We start from the raw sequence: 21100 nt of genomic DNA, 5'->3' as shown, positions 1-21100 counted from the left end.
CTCACCTCCATCGCCTCTTGGGAAAGCTCAGCACTGTGGGTAAGAGGAACCAGCTGAACCAGACCTTTGATGATCTCAGCTGTGCTGTTCTGAATCTCCTGACCAGGTTTCCCTGGATTCTGGTGGTGTGAAAGCACAATCATAGGAGTCAAACTTGATCAAAATCATCTTTAACCAACAATTCCAATGCTAGATGTAGAAACAATATGTAGAAGAAAAACTATATTTGCCCATTTTACACTTCATATCAAATCATGTTAAGAAAAGAACAAGGGAGGGGGCGGGCGGTGTTTGGGTTGTCAGAAATCCACTTCCAAAACCTAATCTGGATAATCCAGGATTTAAACAAATCAGAAAACATTTAAACATGAGCACAGTTGGATTAGAGCATCTTATGAGAATTAAAGCAGCAACAGGTCAGAGGTGACTTGTTTAAACTTTCTGAACTTTCCACAACCCTGATTCTGATTCCAAAGAAACCAAAACAAGAAAAGTGCACACACATTTAATCTGGCACTGATTGAAAGAGACTCACAAACAAAATTACAATAATAAAAGGCTGCAAATGTCTCTATAACCTTTGTGTGTTTTATATTTATATTTAAATACTTGTATATTTGTAAATGTTTAGTTTTATTTAGGATTACTGGTCTATTTTTGAGTGAAATTATTTTTTGAGTCATTTCTGAGTGAAATTATAAATAGTGAATTTTACATTCATGCAATTTATCTTGTCTTTTTTTTCTCTCTCTGTTTTATTATGGTGCACCAGATAGTCATATTAGAGTTTTGTGCTACAACGATAATGATAACCATCGCAATGTGATTTTGCATTGATAAAATAGAAACATATTTTTAAAGGCAGATAGTAAAAGCATGCTTTAGTTAAAAGGCTCATTGAAGAATTTACTTTTATACCAGTAACTGCACCATGGTATTGTGGCAAGGTTGAGAGAAATGTTTTATTAATGTAAATGTAATGAAAATAAAAAAAGGACTTAAGTCGTTGAATTTAACTCCAGTTGTTTTTCAGCTATTTGTGTAAATGTATTTATACTTAATTGTACTAAAACAACTAGCATGAATTTCAGCATAACAATGAGGTGCTATATGTGGGGCTTTATATATCATAACGATTTTTTTAAATTGCATAAAAATATAAATGACATGGTCTCATTTTAACAAAATAAAATAATATTTATATAAAATGTTTACAGTTGCCAATGCTTTACTGAATATGGATTAACATCTGCGTGGTGTCCTCACAGAGAACAAAAACCTAATAAATTATCCCTGTTAAAATATTTTGTAAAGGAAAAAAGCTAAAAGATTTTAGTCTTTAGAGTAGTTTAACAATTAACTGTCTGGTTTCTACAAAAATCTGCCATTTAACTTGAAAGAACAGAGATTTGACCTATATTGTGATAATTATTGATACGAACCTGTTTTTATTTTATTTTCTTTTACAATGTCAGTAATATCAGCAAAATCAAAATAACTCTAATCCATATATCATATATATTTTACTCGATACTAATTTTATATTTATAATAACATGTATATTGTACCTCAGATATGTGAAGCGTTTATATTCTTGACCAAAAAAAAGTAGTTTAACTTAGTAGTTAGTCTTGTTTCTATAAAAATCTGCCTTTAACTTGAAAGATTAGCAGAATTTGACCTATATACTGATTAATAATTATTGATTATTATTATTATTATGTTAATTATTGATACCGACTGGTTCTATTGTAAATTGTTTTAATATATCAGTCAGTAACATTCACAAAATCAAAATAACACTTTAATCCATATATCAGTCTTATATACTCACGTGCAGCATTAGTTTGGGGTCAGCGTGGATGAGTTTGACCAGGGCCAGCAGCAAAGAACGTGAATCGAGATCTGTGGACTTTTCCTTAAACTTCAAACTAGTTGTCATTTTCTCTTTAAATGTCAGACTCTGCAAGTAATAAATTGCAACTTTAACCAATTCAAAGTCCAGTGTTTTTTTCTATACATAATAGATTGTATGCATTTTAATGTGTAGTATTTTAGCATGTCTCACTGATGTCATCCTCAGAGGCGGATGTGCACTGAGACTCTGAATCACTCGACCCAGTGTGTCTGCAAACATGGTGCGCAGTTCTCCTGAGTAGCAGTAGATGGCGTCAATCTTCGGCCACCAGTCCAGGTGGGACTAGAAACATGAGGGTGAAGCATTAATAAGCAACAACTGACGAAAGTACAGTGCACTTCTGGAATGAGAGATCATAAACTCAAGATGTTGTAAATTCAGTGATTTTTATTACTGAAAGTCACTTGAAGGCAGATGGACTTTCTACAGTAAACAGTCAGAATTTCTGATCATAATTTTAATAATTTTATTGGTGGAAAAAATAGTTTGTTTACTGTCTGTATATAAAATATGTTACTATAAAATATGTATATCAAATATCATTTTGTATCAGTAAATAAAGTCATTGCACTGCATTGAACATATCATGAAAAATCTTGCAAACACTTTAGGATTATTAGCTGCGGCTCATTTGCATAATGTTAAACATTATAATGTATATTAGTTAAATTTAACGTAAAGTTTCTGAAATGATCTGACTTTTGGCTACTGCAAAACACTGCAAGTGCATTCATCAATTAAGAACTTATACTTACATTTGTGATAATTTTGTGCAAGGAGTTGACAAGGACGAAATGGAACGTAGGAGGAGAAGTTGAGGCCAGACACACCTAGTAAAGAAATGAATTAATTAATTTTTTTAAAAGTGACATCTGACATTTTTAGATGAATCGTTTTTAGGTTTATTCTGTTGAAATTAATGTTTACTGTTTCTTGTTTCAACCACTAACAAACATATTTGTAATAAAAAAATATTAATTGTGACTTTTCTTAATAACTGTTTGTTAACAGATCTTTTCACAGAAATGCGGTATTCTTTGAGTTTTATTACAAGTTTCTACTTTGCAATCAAGAATAGAATTGTAGAAATCAGAATTGCAAGAATTAATTTAATTTAAGTCATATGAGATCATATCCAAAAATTCAGAAACGCAAAAATATCCACAAACACAAAAATATCTGTAAATGAGCAGTTTTTCGTATTTTGTGATTCATATTTTTATTTATTCCCCCAACATTTATTTATGCTTTTGAACTCCCTTAACCTTTCTTCCAACAACTTTTAACCTTGAAAAGTTTGAAAAAAAGACTTTTATGAACATATTTTATAGTTTAAAGTAATACATTCTCTGGGTCGGTGTTGTATCTTATGGTACAAAACCCTTGTAATAAGCTGCCAGTACATTCTGTTATTTGACACTTATTTCTATATATACTATTTATTATACATTATATTATTTCAAACAACAAAAATGTCAATAAAAGTCACTTTGTTAAACTAAGCTAAATTTTCAGCATTAAGAGTCGACAGAAGAGATCAATGTCCCATAATGCATTTCACAACCGTAAATAAATGGAAAACACTTCTGAATATTGAAACTGTTAATTAACAGATATTTTTACAGTGTATATCTCGTTCAATTTGTGAAAATTTGTGAAAATTATAATAAACAGCAGTTTATGGCAGAAAACAGCTTCCATTTATCTCAGTATGCCGTGAAAGCAATAATATTAAATACGAATTTTAAGATTAAGTTACCAAACTTACTTTAAAATGCTGGTTGTTTCGAGGATTGATGCGATAACATGACACAAAGCAGTCGATCATCAAATCCACATCTGCGCTCTGGCAGCCTGTACCCCTTGAGAAAGGTTTGGTAGGGTTAAACAGAAGACCCTGAGGAAGAAGAAAATTTAACATCTCTTTCCATTCAATCCATACTTATTCATTTACACAATAGTCATCCTTGCCTTAAGGTCCATGACGATGGACTGAACCAGGAGAAAGATGACAGAATTATCCTCCCAGTTGATGTAGGTGCATGCTTTGCAGAGTTTGACGCATGCAACAGCTGCACTTTCCGTCAACTGTTTGCTGCCGCTGTGTTGACCAAGAGCCTTTCGTAGACTGTCCACAAATGACTTCTGTTGATGAAAAAAGAAAAAAAAAACAGATAATATTTGTCATTAATTCAATCTCCTGTGATATATTTATTCTTTTTAAATATTTCTCAAGTGATATTTAATGGAGCAAAGAAATTTTCACAGTATTTCTGATAATATTTTTTCTTCTAGAGAAAGTCTTATTTGCTTTATTTCGGCTAGAATAAAAGCTGTTTTTAATTAAAAAACCCAAACATTTTAAGGTCAATATTATTATATAATTTTTTGATTGTCTACTGAACAAACCACTGTTATACAATGACTTGCCTAATTTCCTTAATTTAAGGCCTTAACTGGGTTAATTAGGTTAACTAGGCAAGTTAACCTAATTAAGCCTTTAAATTGCACTTTAAGATGAAGAGAAAAATATCCAGTAAAATATTAAGTACTGTCATCATGGCAAAGATAAAAAACAGAAATTAAAGAGTTAAACAGAAATTGGGGGAAAAATATACAGGGGTAAAATAATTCAGGAGGCCGAGTAATTCTGACTTACATAATATGACTGGTTAAAATGTTTAATGGCTGCTTAAAAAAACTTCCTACTGGATTTTGTGGGACCTTTTTCTCCTATTTTTATGCCCTAAAATGACTAGTTGATTTTGCTGTGGCTCTTCCTTTTCTGACTTTCTCTCTTCAGTGTCTCTAAAAAGTTCAGTTTTCGGGACTTAAGAATTCTGGGGTAGTGTGGACGGATGGAGTAACCGCAGCAAAACTTAAGCATTTTAAAACTAAAACGTATTAGTGTAAACAGGGCCTAAAATTGGTGTCAAATCAGCAGCAATAAAAAAACTATAAAAATAGACACTCCATTTTGTAGGATATGATTGATGTTGTAATCAATTTTGTAATCACAGAAACACAAAAATCCTGGAGTGACTAGTAAACCCTCCCCTGAAAAATAAATCAGCACACTTGAATGCTAAGAGATTGAGCTGGAACAGAAGTCTGACCTTGTTAGCTTTCTCCTCTCCCCCTACTTCTTTGGTGATGCTCTGTGTGATCTCTGGACAGAGGATGAGCAGGATGATCTGCAGCGGCCACACAGCAGCTTTTCTCTTTGCGCTTTCTGCAAAACTGTCCACTAGGTCGAACAGTTTCTCTGCACAGTCTGCATACAGAGATGCACAGTTTAACCTCTGTGAAGACTTTACACATCCTTCAGCAAACAATCTAGTAAACAAGTGTCACTCACCGGCCATGTCGGCCTGGGGTCTCTGATAGAGCATAGTGAAATCATCAGGGTAGTGTTCAACCCAGTTCCAGAAAGCCTATCACAAACAGATTTCAGATACATTTACTATTATCAGCCTTTTGGAGATTTATTAAAACAAGTACCAAAAAAAAAAAAAAAAGTGTTTTGATCTATTTGACTGTTTGAAAAGCACATACCTTTTCTAAACTGCTGATTACTGCAAGCTGAGCCGGCTTTTTCAAAGATTTGAACTTAAGTACTGTTTCTGAAAGGAATAAACAGGAAGATGTCAGACAACTGAAGGTAATCCATTTACCTGAAATCATCCGAAGTGCCCCTGATTTCAGGATTTCTACAGGTTTTACCAAGTTAAATTTAAGACTTTAAGAGATTTTTAATATCTTTATGAATTAAATTTTAGACTTATACAAGGGTAAATGCTAATGAATATCCCAGTTAGAAAATATTTTTACTTGCCACATCAAAACATGTTTAAAATTTAATACATTTAATAATATAATAATAATAATAATTTAGATTGAATATTTTTTAATTTATCCATTCACAAACCTTATAACCCTTACCAAGGATAGAACAAAACACAGCTGTCAATTACTGTACAATTATAATAATAAAATTTTTTAGGTCAGGTCAGTATCTTCAGCAGTAAATAAATAAACTTTTAAGCAAATGTTACTGTGAGGAAAGTAATTAAAGGCTATTTTAAATCAAAGTTTAATTGAAGTGGATTGTTGGTGATTGTATGGGTGTTAATGGTCAGATTGGGGAGCTATACATGAACAAAGGAAATTTAAGACTTCTTAAGGCTTTTTAAAGACCATGCGGATACCCTGGATTGGTTTTTGCATACATTTACATGCAAATTCCATATGCAAGCACTGAAGAATTGGTACAGTCAAATGAACCCCATTGTTATGGTTCACATCACTGAGTTTAACACTATAACTGCCAGAATGGTCATAGCAGTCATTCTGACTATTCACACGAGACTGTACCAAATCGAAATTTGTCAAATCAAAATTACATTTGAAGCTTCTATTATGATTTCAGAATTAAGCTTTGAATGGCTCTCCTCAAATTCTATTAAGACATTACCCTAATAATACAACATTTTTGTAATATAGGCTATAATTGTGTATGAGTTACTAGACCACCAATTCAATTCATCATCTTTATTTATAATGTCTCTTACAATGTAGATTGTGTCAAAGCAGCTTAACATAGAAGTTCTAGAAAATTGAAACTGTGTCAGTTCAGTTTTCAAAGTTGAAAACCACCACCAAAGGTGCTTACCTCACTTTGTCTGGCAAGCAGGAGAGCAAACTTAATTTACCACAATGAAAAGGTTGTTTCTGAACGTTTTAAAAACATGTCTGAAGTAAAATTCTGCTTTTGCTATGAGAAAGTTATTTTGTTAGCATTGAGTTGCTAGGCACTAGAGGCATGGCTTTTCAAAGTCATGGGAAAAAACAGGGAATGCTGAAATGCATGTGATCAATTTGACCATTATGTCCATTCGAGGTAGAAATATTAAGAACTCTTATGTTTTGCAATTTTACCAAAAAAAACAACACGTTCCAGTAAAATAAACACATATTTAGGAAAAATCTGGGTATTGTAGTTATACGAGTGTTACTTTCCGTAAGTGTCTCTCTTGTGCTCTTTGAATTTGTTGTTTCTCTAACTCCCTCACTGAGGATTTGATGCTAATCAGTTGGAACCAACTTCAGTTAACTGGCTCTTCTGACGGATACTCTATCCTGATTGGCCTACTAGAGGATTTGCTTGCAGATATAAGGCATTAGGATTATATAAGGTATAAGGGATATAAGGATTTTTATTTTACTTTTATTTTTTAACAAAAACTCAAAATGACTGCCTACTAGTTAGTTTTAGTGTATTGTATATATATATATATATATATATATATATATATATATATATATATATATATATATATATATATATATTTTTTTTTTTTTTTTTTTAGATTTACATTACTTGAGATTACTCTAAATGCATTTTACCAACACATACGTGGATCACAAAGTTAAAAAAAAAACTAGAGAATGCTTTACCCTGTAGGAGTCTCTTCAACTTGGAGCAATCGACATTGATATACTGAATGAGCTCAATGTCATGGACATCCACTGTATCCTCTGTACAAACTGTGAGCTCTTGCAACCTATAACAAGACATTGGTAGACTAACATCAAAACTTTGCTAATATTTTAATAGGACTTTTAGTAGCATCATACAAATCACAATAGCTTTGTAAAAAAAAGACTTGAACTGTTTACAATTCGTTTTATTATGGGCTATTTTACATAATGAGAAAGGTCCTAGAGCAAAGCCCTGAGGAACCCCTAATGTGTTAGAGAGGTACCTGGTGGAGATACGACTGAAGACGGCATTAAAGTTGTTGCAGCTGAGAGAGAAAAGCACAGCGGAGGCGGAGCTGCGCAGCTGAGTGGCGTGTTGCTGGCCCTCACGGTACGAGTGCAGGAAGTGACAGATTTCAGGCAGCAACTGTTTTACCAACATAGCCTCATCCAGCCTCAGGCAATCCTTAGGTTGCTGATAATGCACACAAACATACCGTATATTTTATTATTTCTATTATATTTTTACAGTGTATTATCCAACATAATCAACCAATGCACTGTAAAAGCTAATACTCATTGTGTAAATGATTTTACTCTTGTAGTCTCTGCCGTTTATTTGTAGATTGAGCATGAAAATAGGAACTTTTATTAGTGGCTAACATTTGTCAGAATGGTGAAATTGACTTGTAAACGTATCAAATAACCTGACTAAATTTACTACAGTGAGTAGAAAGCGCTTCTGGATTAGTAGAAAGCAGGAAAGGGGGAAGCGAACGGTAATGAAATCCAATGACAGACCACCCAGCAAACACATTAGTGGATCAATACACTGCACGCATACTAGGTCAAGCTAAGCGTCCTAAATGTGTAACAACGATGGTAGGGAGAAAAGCTCTCTGTAGTATTAGGCACAAAGTTGTTTTTGAAATTTTTGTGAAAGAACTGAATCCTAAACAGCATGAAAATGAATGTTTTCTGTAAGTATATATTTGCATCTCAGTGACACAAAAGGAAATGGCATGGGGAAAAAAAAGAATTGTGAAAACAAAACCAAATGTACAGACAGTGAACAGCTGCGTAGCATCTGAGCAAGTGAAAATTAATAATCTATACTGGAAAAACCAGACAATCTCAAGACGAGGAAACACCTGCAAATGTAATAATCTCTTGACAGGGCCGGTTCAAAGCCCACTGTCTGAGAGTAAAAGTTGAGGATTTAATTGTTTTACCAGGGTTTGGTCTCTAAGGCTGAGATAAATGTTTTTGAGTAATCTTAATACAATTCTGGATAGTTTTCTGCTTTTTGAGGCCAGAGCGATATCTGTGTCCTTATAATGTTACGATAAAAGCCATACAAATTCATGTTATAGCCGTTTTACACTAGGGGAGAGTGGGAATGAAAGTAACGTGGGATGAAAGTAACAAAGTGATTTTCTCTAAGCCCTGACAGCATTTGCTTTCCAGGCTTTAACAGCACATTCAGCATGCAACCCTTGATGGAGCTGCCAAATACCAGCTGATTTTGGGGCCATGTCCCGCAGTTAGGTCTGAATTTCAGTTTTTAAATGCAGAAAGTAAATTATTGTAGCAGTTCTTTTTTTCTTATTACAAGTTGTGTTTCCCTTTTCATGCATCACAGTAATGATCAATCCACAGGTTATTTAGTGCAATAACACATCCTTAGATTTGAAATGTCTGAGTATTTCAGTTTAAAAGTAAATAACGTTTAAATGGCAAGAGTTCTTGTAGGGACAAAAGTAACATTTATATCCGACTTCTAATAGACAAACCTTAGTTTTCACATCCACATTAGAGTAGAGGTCTGCACGGGATTGATTATTTTTAGTCCCACTTCTGCCAGGTTTTATTCTGCACCCGACTGCTCCCGCTGTGTATTTAGTCTTTGTTCACCTATTGCCCACTACCCGACCCGATCGTTCCCAATAAATTTAGATCTGGTTTCCAAAATCTCACGTTTAAATTGGGTACTACCAAAAGAGAGAGAAGATAAAACTGTAGGTTGTGTAAGAATTGTAGGCTAAATGTCAGTTATGTTTGCCTCTTTGAGAGGAGTGCCGTAGTAGTGCCGTAGCGTAAGTAAATGTTCTGGTTGTTGACAGTTCTGTCAGGTTCCAAAATGTTGATTCATTTCTAAAAGCATGTGGTTATGAAGAAGTTCCAGTTTCACCACATTCATTTCATTTGATAGAGCTTCACAGCCTACCACAGTAAAGGGACTGTACAGATACTTTCGATATGAAACTTGAGAATAAAACCTATGCAAGCTGATGAAGGTCAGGGTGTGGACTGGCAACAATGGAACAATTGTGAATGTAAAGCAGCTTTGCATCGCATTCAGCAATAAAGTTGAAACCACAGCATGGGACAATGCAGATAAAAGGCAGGACGTAAGACAGTCAAAACAAGCTATAGGTCAGACAAAGTTCATGCTGGGATAAGACGAGCAGCTCACCCCTGCTAGACACTTCTCAAGTGTGTCCAGGATGATCAGCTGGGAGAGGTAGAGGTTCTTCTCAGCAGCTTCGCCAAATATCCGCTATGAATGAGATATAGAAAAATATTGACATTAACTCTGATCCAGTGTGCTGCCAACATAAAGTATGTTTACATGGGCATTAATACTCTGATTTTAATATGATGAAGACAATACTCTGATTCAGAGTAGACCATATTAAGAGAGTTTTAATTACCTTAATCTGGCTAAAGTCATAATTAAAGTAACACAAATTAAATTAAGATTAGAAGAGTATTGTTTTTTGTTGCATTGTTAAAGCACAAAAGAGTCTGTTGCTAATGAATTTGCATGTTTGCACAAATATCATGATAAATAAACTGCATTTGGCGAAAAACTTTCAATAATCACACAAAATAACTTACAGTATCATAAAATGTAACATTTTTTTATTTAATGCCATGTCAGCAACCAAGGATTTCATGGCAAGAACATTTTAATAATAAATATACAATTAAAAATCAACAAACTAATCAATACAAAAATTAAATATGATTTTTAGCGCAAATACATGATAAAAATTCTACAATTTGTCCTGGTGTCACTTTGCTAAAACGTCCTTAAGAGAGTTCATTTCATAATAAGTCTTCTGGATTCATTAAAAGCAGGACAATCTAGTAAAATGTGTTTTACTGTCAGAGGAATTGTGCAGTACTAACACTGAGTAGGGTCTTCTACAGTACCATGGTGAACATGAACTTGATGTGCAAAATCCAGAGGAAATGCTGGATAGAGTCAGGTGGTGACGTAATGACAATCAATAATTGTAATGTAATGTGTATTTATATAGCACATTTATTGTGTATGGCCATACACCCAAAGCACTTCACAATCATGAGGGGAGTCTCTTCACACCACCACCAGTGTGCAGCATCCACTTGGATGATGCGATGGCAGCCACAGGACAACGGCACCAGTGCGCTCACCACACACCAGCTATTGGTGGAGTGAAGAGACAGCGATAGTGCCAATTTGGTGGATGGGTATGATTAGGAGGCCATAATGGGTAATGGCCGATTGAGGGACTTTGGCCAGGACACCGGGGTTACACCCCTACTCTTTACGAGAAGTGCCATTGGATTTTTAGTGACCACAGAGTCAGGACCTCGGTTTAACGTCTTATCCGAAAGACGGCGCCCATTGACAGTGTAGTGTCCCCTTCACTTTTACCGGGGCATTAGGACTCACACAGACCACAGGTTGAGCGCCCCCTGCTGGCCTCACTAACACCACTTCCAACAGCAACCTAGTTTTTCCCATGTGATCTCCCATCCAGGTACTGACCAGGCTCAGCCCTGCTTAGCTTCAGTGAGTAACCGGTCTTGGGCTGCAGGGTGATATGGCTGTGGCTACTTGTACTATAAAACGTAAAACAGGAACATAAAAATAACATTCTAAAAGAAACTCGTGTGAACAATCATATTAATATTTCATTTAGATTAATGTAAATCATTTGATTACTGATGTAATGATGAATGAAGTGTTTTGTAACACTCCACATATGACTTAAGTAACTTATGTACTAATGTATTAAGTAATAATGGTTAACACTATATATTTACTATATATTTAATTCTGTTGTTAATTATGTTTTTCCGATCCCCAAACAACTTTGTTGATCTTCAGAACACAAATTAAGATACTTCGAGAGCTCTCTGACCGTCCATAGACAGTAAGGGTCCCGAGACATTCAAAGTCCAGAAAAGAAAACAAAAAACTTGTACTATATATCCACAATACCACTAATTTATTGTATTGACTGTAGTAAAGGCATACCCTCGATGTCACATGAAAGATAAAGGTGAACAAAGTAATTTCTTTGATGCATACAAGTGTTCTTGGAGCTTTGTATGATCACAGTTGAACTACTAAAGTCACATGAAATATTTTGACAGTGTATGATTTCTTTTCTGGACTTTTGAACATATCTGGACTAGGCATAGGACGATAACCGGTTTCAAGGTTTATCATGGTTTGGAAAAGCCAAGGTATTAAAACAGCAAACAAAAATGATGATATGCCGATCCTATGGTAGATGTAAAGGTTTTTTGTGCTTTTTTTTCATGTATTCTAAAGAAATCTGTTTTTTAAAATAATGAAGATAGCAGAAGTCAATGATTTATTTTAAACTATGTAGCCTGACATGTTTACTGCTCCAAAATATTATAAATGTTTTCTAAAAATGTAATATATTGTGTTCACTGATGAAAAAAAGTTGTAGTTTTTGACTAAAACATTTAAAAATAACTTACTTTAGAGCAGTAATCACAATATTGTGATACCATGATATATTTACCCAAGGTTATCATACCGTCAGAAACTTATACTGGCCTATGTCTAATCTGGACCCTTGCTGTATACGGAGGGTGAATTTGTGCTCTAGTGATGAATGAAAGTCTTACACAGGGGTTCTCAAACTCGGGCCTGGAGGGCCGGTGTCCTGCAAAGTTTAGTTCCAACCACAATCAGACACACCTGGGGAAGCTAATCAAGCTCTTACTAGGCTTTCTAAAAACATCCTTGCAGATGTGTTGAGGCCAGTTGGAGCTAAAATTTGCAGGACACCGGCCCTCCAGGACTGAGATTGAGAACCCCTGGTCTTACAGGTTTGGAACAATATGACGGTGAGTAATTAATAACAAAATTATAATGTTTGGTGAACTAATCCTTTAATAACAAGAAAATTCAACAGTTTAAAGGAGGATACACCAAGCTCAACATGTGGCTTTTTGTCGGTTTAACATTAGAGTGAGTTGGCCCGATATAGCATGTAGAATGAGCGTTGGCAACAGAGCACTCTGATTGGTCAGTCAGCAATGAATCATGATGCAAGAACAAAAACTCAAGAGACTAATCCAAGCAACAGATTCAACTCAAGTGGAAACACAAAGTTGCTGACTGTAATTTCGCTTTACGTCTGCTTCAAGAATTTGTAAACCATATGGATCATTAGATTATTAAATGTTTTTGCGCAAGAAAATCCCTCTGTGGTGAGTGACAAGTTCTGTGAGAATGGAACTAAACTGCTTTGTTTATGATTTGTTTGTGTAAAAAACATCCTCACACAGATGCAGAATGCACACTTCAGTCTGCTGCCGTCGGATTGGTGTTCATGCTCAGATTTTTGATCCAGACAAGACTGGTTTTCATCTGCGCTATTTCTTTGGCATTGGTTTGTCATGTATTGGCTTTAAGGTTGGCACTTAAATGCATTATGCAAACACTGAGCAAAATAATTTTATGTCAGATTTAGAAAAATTAAAGCAAAGAATAATGTAGAATATAAGTAAACCTTCATCTGGCATCCTGCATTTATTTGTGCAATACATTGACAGTTAAATAAAAATCTGTTTATCAATCTGGGAATCGTGAATGTTACGGATGTGGACTTACCATGTTGTTCACATTTTTGAGTATGTTGGTCAGGCCATTGATGACGAGGGCAAATTTGTACTTGGAGATGTTGATCAAACATTCTTTGTTGTGCTCTGTACTCACTTTGGTGTGGGTGCTCTGCTGTCCTGTTTTAATTGGGAGCTGAATGAGGGAGAAAGAGAAAGAAAAAGACAAAAGGGGAAAGGTGTGACTGAAATTGCCATATTTATCAAAGAATGCAATTTTAAAAAAATCATAATCATGACTAACGGTCAACTTGTTTAGGTTGTTAAAGGCTGATACAGACTAAATAAAAAAACAGCACACTGTAAAAAGTTAATTAACAGCATGGATGTTCCCAATTATTTATGCTTTCAAATTGCAAACCATTTCTCAAAGTCAGCATTTGATTTCGAAAATTTAACTCAGCACAGTTGTTTTAACTGTGACTTATTGACATTTTTAGTTGTGTGAAATCATGTATATACAGTAGTCAACATTTGTAGTATATCAGCTTTCATCAAAGTCCTAAAACTATTTAACAACACCCATTCTTGTCTTAGGACAATTTTGAAAAGCTTCTTTGATCCAGCAAAAGTCAGTCCAAGGCACTCAAAATGTAGAAAAATTTATTAAAAAACCTTTATTGACATAGCTATTCTTTAAAACTGCACCTACACATTTCGGCAAACACTTGCCTTCATCATGGTAACCAGTTTTAAGGATTAACCATGTCAATAAAGGCTTTTTAATATTTTTTCCACATTTTTCGAGAGCCTTAGACTGATTTTTGCTTTTTATTTTGATAAATCCATAACCCAAAGTACACCAACACATTATTTAAGCTACGTCTGAGCACGTTTTGTTTGATTTTAAACTTCTTTGATCCACTTCAAACATTGACAACTAAATCTAAATAAAATCAGTAATACTTTTCTATAGAATGATAGAAATGTGGTGGCAACTCGTTACCAGGTCTCTATATCTCGATTTACATGACCAAACAGGACAATATATGTCAAAAATATTAATGAATGTAACTTTGCTCAATCAGAATCACTGTCCCATAATGCAATTTAAAAGTGTAAAGAAGATGTAAAATCTGTGAATTACAAAATAATGACAACTGTAAATGACCATATTCAGAATTTGATAAATGATAATGATTATTTTATGTTATTTAAAGAACAATTGCACAACAAGGCTACACATTAGACCTGCACAATATATCGTTTGAGCATCTACTGCATATTGCAATAAGTGTATACACAAGTCACATTGCAGGATTAGATTATTATTAAAGATTAAACGACAAAGACATTATTAAAGTGCTATTTTTTTATAATTTAGACAACAAGCATGGTATTTTATGTTCGTTGGTTCAATTCCTGTACCTGAATAAGGATAAAAATAATGAGGAATTGCTCTTCACTGTTTCAGAGTGCTATGGTTCCTCTCTGGATCAGAAGAACTGTGCTAGAAGTTACACAGCTTGCGAACAACTTACAAACGCCAACTAATTGCTCTGAAATATTGAGCTCGGGAGCTTATTTGCTCTTTTTGATTCTGATGTTATTTTATGTTTGATTGTTCAATTCTTGTACCTGAATACTGTTCGACTCTCCAGAAAACCATAAAGTACTGTTTATTTAACTTTTATCTTTGCTTTGCTGCATTTATTTATGCTTGTAATTTATTATAATTTATGCAATCACACTGCATAGAAAAAGATTTGATCATCCCAATCTATCTAAATGAATAAAACCTTTCCAAATAGAGCGATGCAATTGATCTGGCGAAATTATATTCATCTCGATTATCCAGCCCTACTGTACAAAATTAAATTAAAAAAAAAACATTAAAGCGTCACGAAACACCAAAACACATTTTTTAAGCGGTTGACAGTCATCTTTGTGTCTCACGCTGCTAAAAACACTATTAGGACACATAAATTACACAAAAAAGTAAAAATTGGTTGTTTTTGCGTTACTTCAAGCAAATCTGTTCTTCCGATTTGAAACAAATATTTGAAGCTGCGTCACAGCCATGAGATCTTAGCGTGTATTCCAGTGTGTAGAGTTGCTGTCTGTACCTGGGAGTACTTCATGACGTGGTGCTGCATTCATTCATGAGAAAGACTTGGTTTAAACCAATCAGCACGCTCTATTGTGTATGCAGTGCAACTTCATTAATATGCATGATGGCTTCGAAGACTGTACATGTACAGTGTTCAGACGGAAGAGACCCTACGATGTGTTGGCAAAATAAGTGGGAGAAGAATTGTTTGAAGATATGGGTCGTCAGTGTTGCTTTTATAATTTGCTACAACAAAGGTTGTTTTCATTTTCACACTATGAGAGCGCAGCTGGACTCACGTGTGGATTACAGTGCATGCGACGCACGACAGAAATACGTGTCTAAGGAACATTTTTTTACCCAAGACCCTTTCTCATCTGGAAATGGTGAAATCCGGATTTGCTGCACGTCTCCTTTTAATAAAGATGCGGTTCCAGTTGGTGTTGATTGTCCTGTCTCAACAGATTTGTTAAGTAAGCGATCAGTGGTCTTTGTTTGTTAATTCAGATGGTAAAGTTAGTTCGTATCGTCAGCAGTACTCTTTCAGTGTTTAAAGACAGACCTTAGTCAAATGATTTCTAAGTTACTAAAGTTTACAGTACGTTAATATCACTACAATATTGTGGATCAGCTGTAAATGCTGAAGATCAGCTGTAAATGCTGCTCTCCGAATGTAAACATGCAAGCACCACAATCAAACTATTTCCGTCGTGTAGGATTTTCGCCGCATTGTGTGACAGGAATAACACGCAGCTTTCTGATGAAATCAAAAACTAAATTTGACGAAATTTGAGTGCATCTAAGTTACCGAGAAATGCGGAGGTTTTTTTCTCTCATTCGCCGTGCCTTAAAAATACATGCTTCCAGCAGCTCCTCGAATCAAATATCTCGTTTGTCACGAGGGGCATGAATGAAATTCCTAAAAGAGCCAAACTGCAGTTAAAGTCCACCATTTAATAATTTGGCAAATAATTTGATTACTGATGTCCATGTAAACACAGTCACTGTGTTCTCCCCGGCGTCTGTGTGTTTGTTTTGCCTCTTTAAAAAAAAACAGCGCCCATTTTTATGCAAATTTTTATGCACCTTCCCTCTTTCCCTCCTCCGACACGCCCCCTAAACAGAGCTGGACACGCCCACTTTCCTGACTTTCTCCAAAGTAGAGGTGTGAAAAAACCCTGCTGAAACAGGGGTTTTATGGCCCTTAAATATAAAAAAATGTTTGTACTACAGCTCTCCAATTTAATAATTACTCCAGTCCTCAATGTTACATTCACCCATCAGGAATCATTTAAATATTCCTGTTCGAAATCAAATGAGTCAAAGTACATAGTATGTACAATACACACAAGCATGCATACATAGTCTCACACACGCACACACACACACACATACATACTACACTGCTTTATCGAAGGAAGTTAAGATAACATTAGAATCGATGGGTCTGGTTAACAGGTGTTCGTGAACATTGGGTTCCTACAGCCTAAATTTCAAAGCCTGTGTTACTGCTTTATTGAGAGCACTGGGTGGAGAACAGCTTGTAACATGTGGGATGCACAGACTCTAGAGCTAGAGGTCGAAGAGTCTTAAATTTGACACACCCACTCCTGAGAGAACATCCAAGTGCTTAAAGCCCCAACCCACCCATCCATCCTGGGTCTAAACTCTCAAACTTTAGGTGTTAAAACAAAGCGCCTCCAGCTCTCCAGACTTCCGGCCTGTATACCGCACACCTGCAGGCCAGCACATCTGCTCTTGTTCTTTCCAACACACACAAGCGGTTAAAGTGTGTGCAAGCGGGGAGTGTTGAAAGCACACATGGCCTGGCCGTCTTAATGAAGCGTATGTGCAGTGAGGGGGTGGAGGGCAGGCCTCTCCCCCTCTAAGCGTTCCCTCATGAGGAATTGCTCTTCACTGTTTCCGAGTGCTATGGTTCCTCTCTGGATCAAAAGAACTGTGCTAGAAGTTACACAGCTTGCGAACAACTTACAAACGCCAACTAACTGCTCTGAAATATAGAGCTCGGGAGCTTGTTTGCCAAAATAAGTTTGAAAGGCTTTTGGCTTATCCTGATCCTCGACTTTTCACCATTATTTGCCGTCCTTTCTATTCAAATTAGGCTCCATTTACATCTGGTATAAAGATGCTTATTGGTCAGTCTGATAGCAATTAGATCAGGGGAATCATTCACGTTTACACCTGCCATTTTAAATAGTCTTTTCTGTACATGTTCAAGCACTTTCCTGATTCCTTCTGAGGGGAAAGGCTAGGGGCAGATGTATTTATGGCCTATACTGATCCTTTTATCTAATATTGTGAAAGCGCTGTGCACAATTTATACATGAGCATAAAAGGAGACAATAGAAAACAGAGAATATTAATATCAGGTACACATGGCCTGAGAGGCATAAAAAGTCAAAATAAAAATAAGAGAACTAAAATCATAAAACATTTCCCAAGTAGCATTTAACTAAATATTTTTGTCTTTATGTACAACTAATACATTTTCTGCATTAAATAAACAGTAAAACATAAAAATAAGCAGCTAGATTTTGCTAGATGTTTCAGTTATTATACATTATATTTTGAGATTCATAACATTAAAAACATACTGTAATGCAGAGATGCCCAAACTATGCCCAAACTATAATCTTTGATTTGGCCCAACATCCCATCTGAGAGGAGAGTGAGAATGATGAGGTTGGTTTTGAGACTGTCAATTCAAATTCAGTGTAATCCCTTATTTGTTTGTTTGTTAAAAGCTAACTGAAATTAAATGTTTCAATTAAATGCTGTAAATGAAACAGATTTTATTTAAACGTACACACTGTCACCCGACAATGCAGAGACTTTGGTGAGCAAATAAAAGGCAGATTCTGCTCGACTAGTGTTTTCAGCATTGAACATTGATTGTTTATGTTTTTATTGCAATAAGTTATACTGTTATAACAAATATACTGCATTAGCTCATACAATTTAAAGAAATAATTTCTATTTATTTTGAAATATTATGAAATAAATTAGGAAATCACTCATGGCCAACTTTAATGAAAAATAGTTTGCTATATTTATCTTCGGCCCGCGGCTCTCAATGATATTGGCCATTCATATGAAAAAGTTTGGGCACCCCTGCTTTAAGGTAGATAAAATACAAAAGCTTTGCAGTTAAAATATTTTTTTTTACTTTCAATAAAACATACTAATCTAATATTCAAAATGATCCTTAAAAAAATAAAAATACAATTTTTATTTAAAAAATTATAAAAAAAAAAAAAAAAAAAGATTTATCAAGATTTATTGTTATATGCAATTCAAGAAAAATGTATTATTAGTTGTTTAGATGAAGTTTGTTGTTTACACCATTTAAAATTAAATGAATGATTCACTGAAAAATGAACATTTACTGACTCAAATCTTGCTGCCTTATTGTTTCTGGTTGAACCAATTGGACTTTTCTAGTCGTCTCAACTTGCATCAATCAAACTGACTAAAAAATATTAAGATGAACTTTTTATAACTTACAAATCTGAGTTGAAACCTGATTAAAATATGTTGAAGTAACTTAAAAACATTTGTTGTCATGACTTTGTCATGTGACTTCCAACCAGAGTTTCTTTTTTCTGATTAACACTAAATATATTTTGAAGAAAGGTGAAAACTTGTAACCATCGACTTCCCTAGAAAGAAAAACAGATACAATAAAAGTCAATGGACACAGGTTTCTAGCTTTCTTTTTATACCCTAATAACACAACATATCTTACCTGTTTAAGGGTTACATTTTAAAATTGCAAACAAAACCATAAAATATAAAATACAAAAGTGTAAATGCAGACCAGCAAAAGTGCCAGTTAAAAAAGTAGACATTTAGCAAACTAGTCAGTTTCCTTAGAAATGTGTCAAAGCAGCTCAAGAAAGATTAAACCTTTTTCAAATCTGATATTTCAAGGAATCAGCTGTTAATCTGCTTTAGGTAAGTAGGCCTCCATTTGTTGTGCTAGACAGCCAAGTCACTGCTGGTTTCGCTGGCCTGATGATTGCAACGGCCAGTGTGCCGGCATGTCAGAAAAACTCTGAGAAAACCCTGAGGTTCCCTCCTTCTTTCCGGCCCACTACTGTGTGGCCCTAAGAGAAAAGCGCGTGGCTGGAAATGAAAGTCTCAAGACCGGAGAAGAACCCGGCGCACACACTGTCTGTACACAAATAAAACACATGCACTCTCACAGCACGCAGAGCCCAGCCCTGTTGACATCCATTTTAATGCAGGATGCCGATGGACAGTGAGCACTTTGTTTCCCAGGAATGGTTTAAAATTCCAGAAAGGTCAGGGACCATTCGCTTCCCTTATGTGCACTTTGGCAGATCCAGCCATACTCATGATGGCGTATTAACCAAAAACACTAAGCCACTTAAAATATTACAGACTTTGATTATTTAGTATTACAGTTTAATGAAACTTTCACGGGCCACCGTTCAATACAAATATGGCTTTCCACCCCTGTAACATCAGTTGAAAGCGTCTTGGCTAATCTTTTCAAAATTGCAAAAACATTTGCACGTATTCTTTATCATCTTGAGTTTATCTTTGCTATAACATGGCCAAATCTACTTATGCAGTTCCCTACAATATGCACAAAAGACAAAAAGAATTGAATGGAACTCAAAGCACCAAAACTGAATTATAGATACAACATGTCATGGAATTTGGAATACTCTGTATATCAAATTACGATGTGGACTAGTGTCTGCACATATCATTAATAAGATTAAGACTTATATATGATCTCTGCATGTTTAGTGTGTCTGCATGAATGAATAGCACAGATTCGTACTTCAGTGATTATTACATCATGTAAACATGAAACTCAATCATCATAAGTGTCTAGTTTAACTAAGAAATTGCGCCAGAAAATCATTGTTGAGCAAGATATTGTACCTCTAAAAGTAGCAGTAACAGTGATGTATAATCATAATTATATTTTTAAAGTATAATTACCAAACACAATGTTCTTCCATGATTTTATTTCAACAGGAATAATATGGAATTTGAAAGAAAAAAATAATACTTTGTGGAGCTTCTACAGTACAAGTTTGACATGACAATGATGATGATGATGAATTAGATATGTCTGACAAAATTTGAAAGTAAAAAATAAATAAATACATTCAACTTAGCAAATATAGAAAAGGGGGATTCATTTGGAATGAAAAAAAATTAATGTTACTTTTAATGTTAAACAAAAAGTTATAGCACACCCAAATACAAAAAAAAAAAATTCTCAATCATTTAATCGCCCTTATGTGGCTTCAAACCTGCATGATTTTCTTTCTTTCATTGGACACAAGAAATCATTCGGAAGAACGCTGGAATCTAAACAACGATGGATCTCATCGACTTACTTTCATCATTTCACAGAGGGCACAAAGGTTTGAAAAGTCACAAAGGTGAGTACAGAAATGTATTTTTTTAGGTGCGGAATGCCTTTAAAGGAACTGAAAATTCTGTCATGATTTACTCACTCTTCACTTGTTCCAAACCTGTTTGAGTTTCTTTCATTTGCCGAACACAAAAGATCTTCTTAACAATATTGAAAACCAGAAGCCAATAACTTTCAGGATATTTTTGTTCATATTATGTATGTCAATATCTGCTGGTCAATATTCTTCAAAATATCTTGTTTGGCTTTTTTTATTTTTTAATAATAATTTAGA

The 21100-nt window shown here is 34.8% G+C and overlaps 1 protein-coding gene across 3 annotated transcripts in view; it reads right to left on the bottom strand.

Moving 5' to 3' along the window:
• Positions 1-21100, bottom strand: part of nf1a (neurofibromin 1a) — a 130372-nt gene that overhangs the window by 99143 nt on the left and 10129 nt on the right. For all 3 annotated transcript variants that reach the window (XM_056473235.1, XM_056473236.1, XM_056473237.1), the window contains exons 2-14: positions 13329-13472; positions 9876-9959; positions 7684-7874; positions 7376-7482; positions 5474-5541; positions 5277-5352; positions 5035-5192; positions 3890-4063; positions 3687-3815; positions 2674-2748; positions 2069-2200; positions 1835-1963; positions 6-119 (exon numbers count right to left, since the gene is read on the bottom strand). In XM_056473235.1, the coding sequence (XP_056329210.1) occupies positions 6-119; positions 1835-1963; positions 2069-2200; positions 2674-2748; positions 3687-3815; positions 3890-4063; positions 5035-5192; positions 5277-5352; positions 5474-5541; positions 7376-7482; positions 7684-7874; positions 9876-9959; positions 13329-13472 (1581 nt within the window). The remainder of the gene's footprint in view (positions 1-5; positions 120-1834; positions 1964-2068; positions 2201-2673; positions 2749-3686; positions 3816-3889; positions 4064-5034; positions 5193-5276; positions 5353-5473; positions 5542-7375; positions 7483-7683; positions 7875-9875; positions 9960-13328; positions 13473-21100) is intronic.

This window comes from Danio aesculapii, chromosome 15 (assembly GCF_903798145.1).
Source record: "Danio aesculapii chromosome 15, fDanAes4.1, whole genome shotgun sequence".
Taxonomy (NCBI): Eukaryota; Metazoa; Chordata; class Actinopteri; order Cypriniformes; family Danionidae; genus Danio; species Danio aesculapii.
The sequence above is the reverse complement of the archived record's forward strand: the minus strand, read 5'-3'. Positions and strand labels throughout refer to the sequence as shown.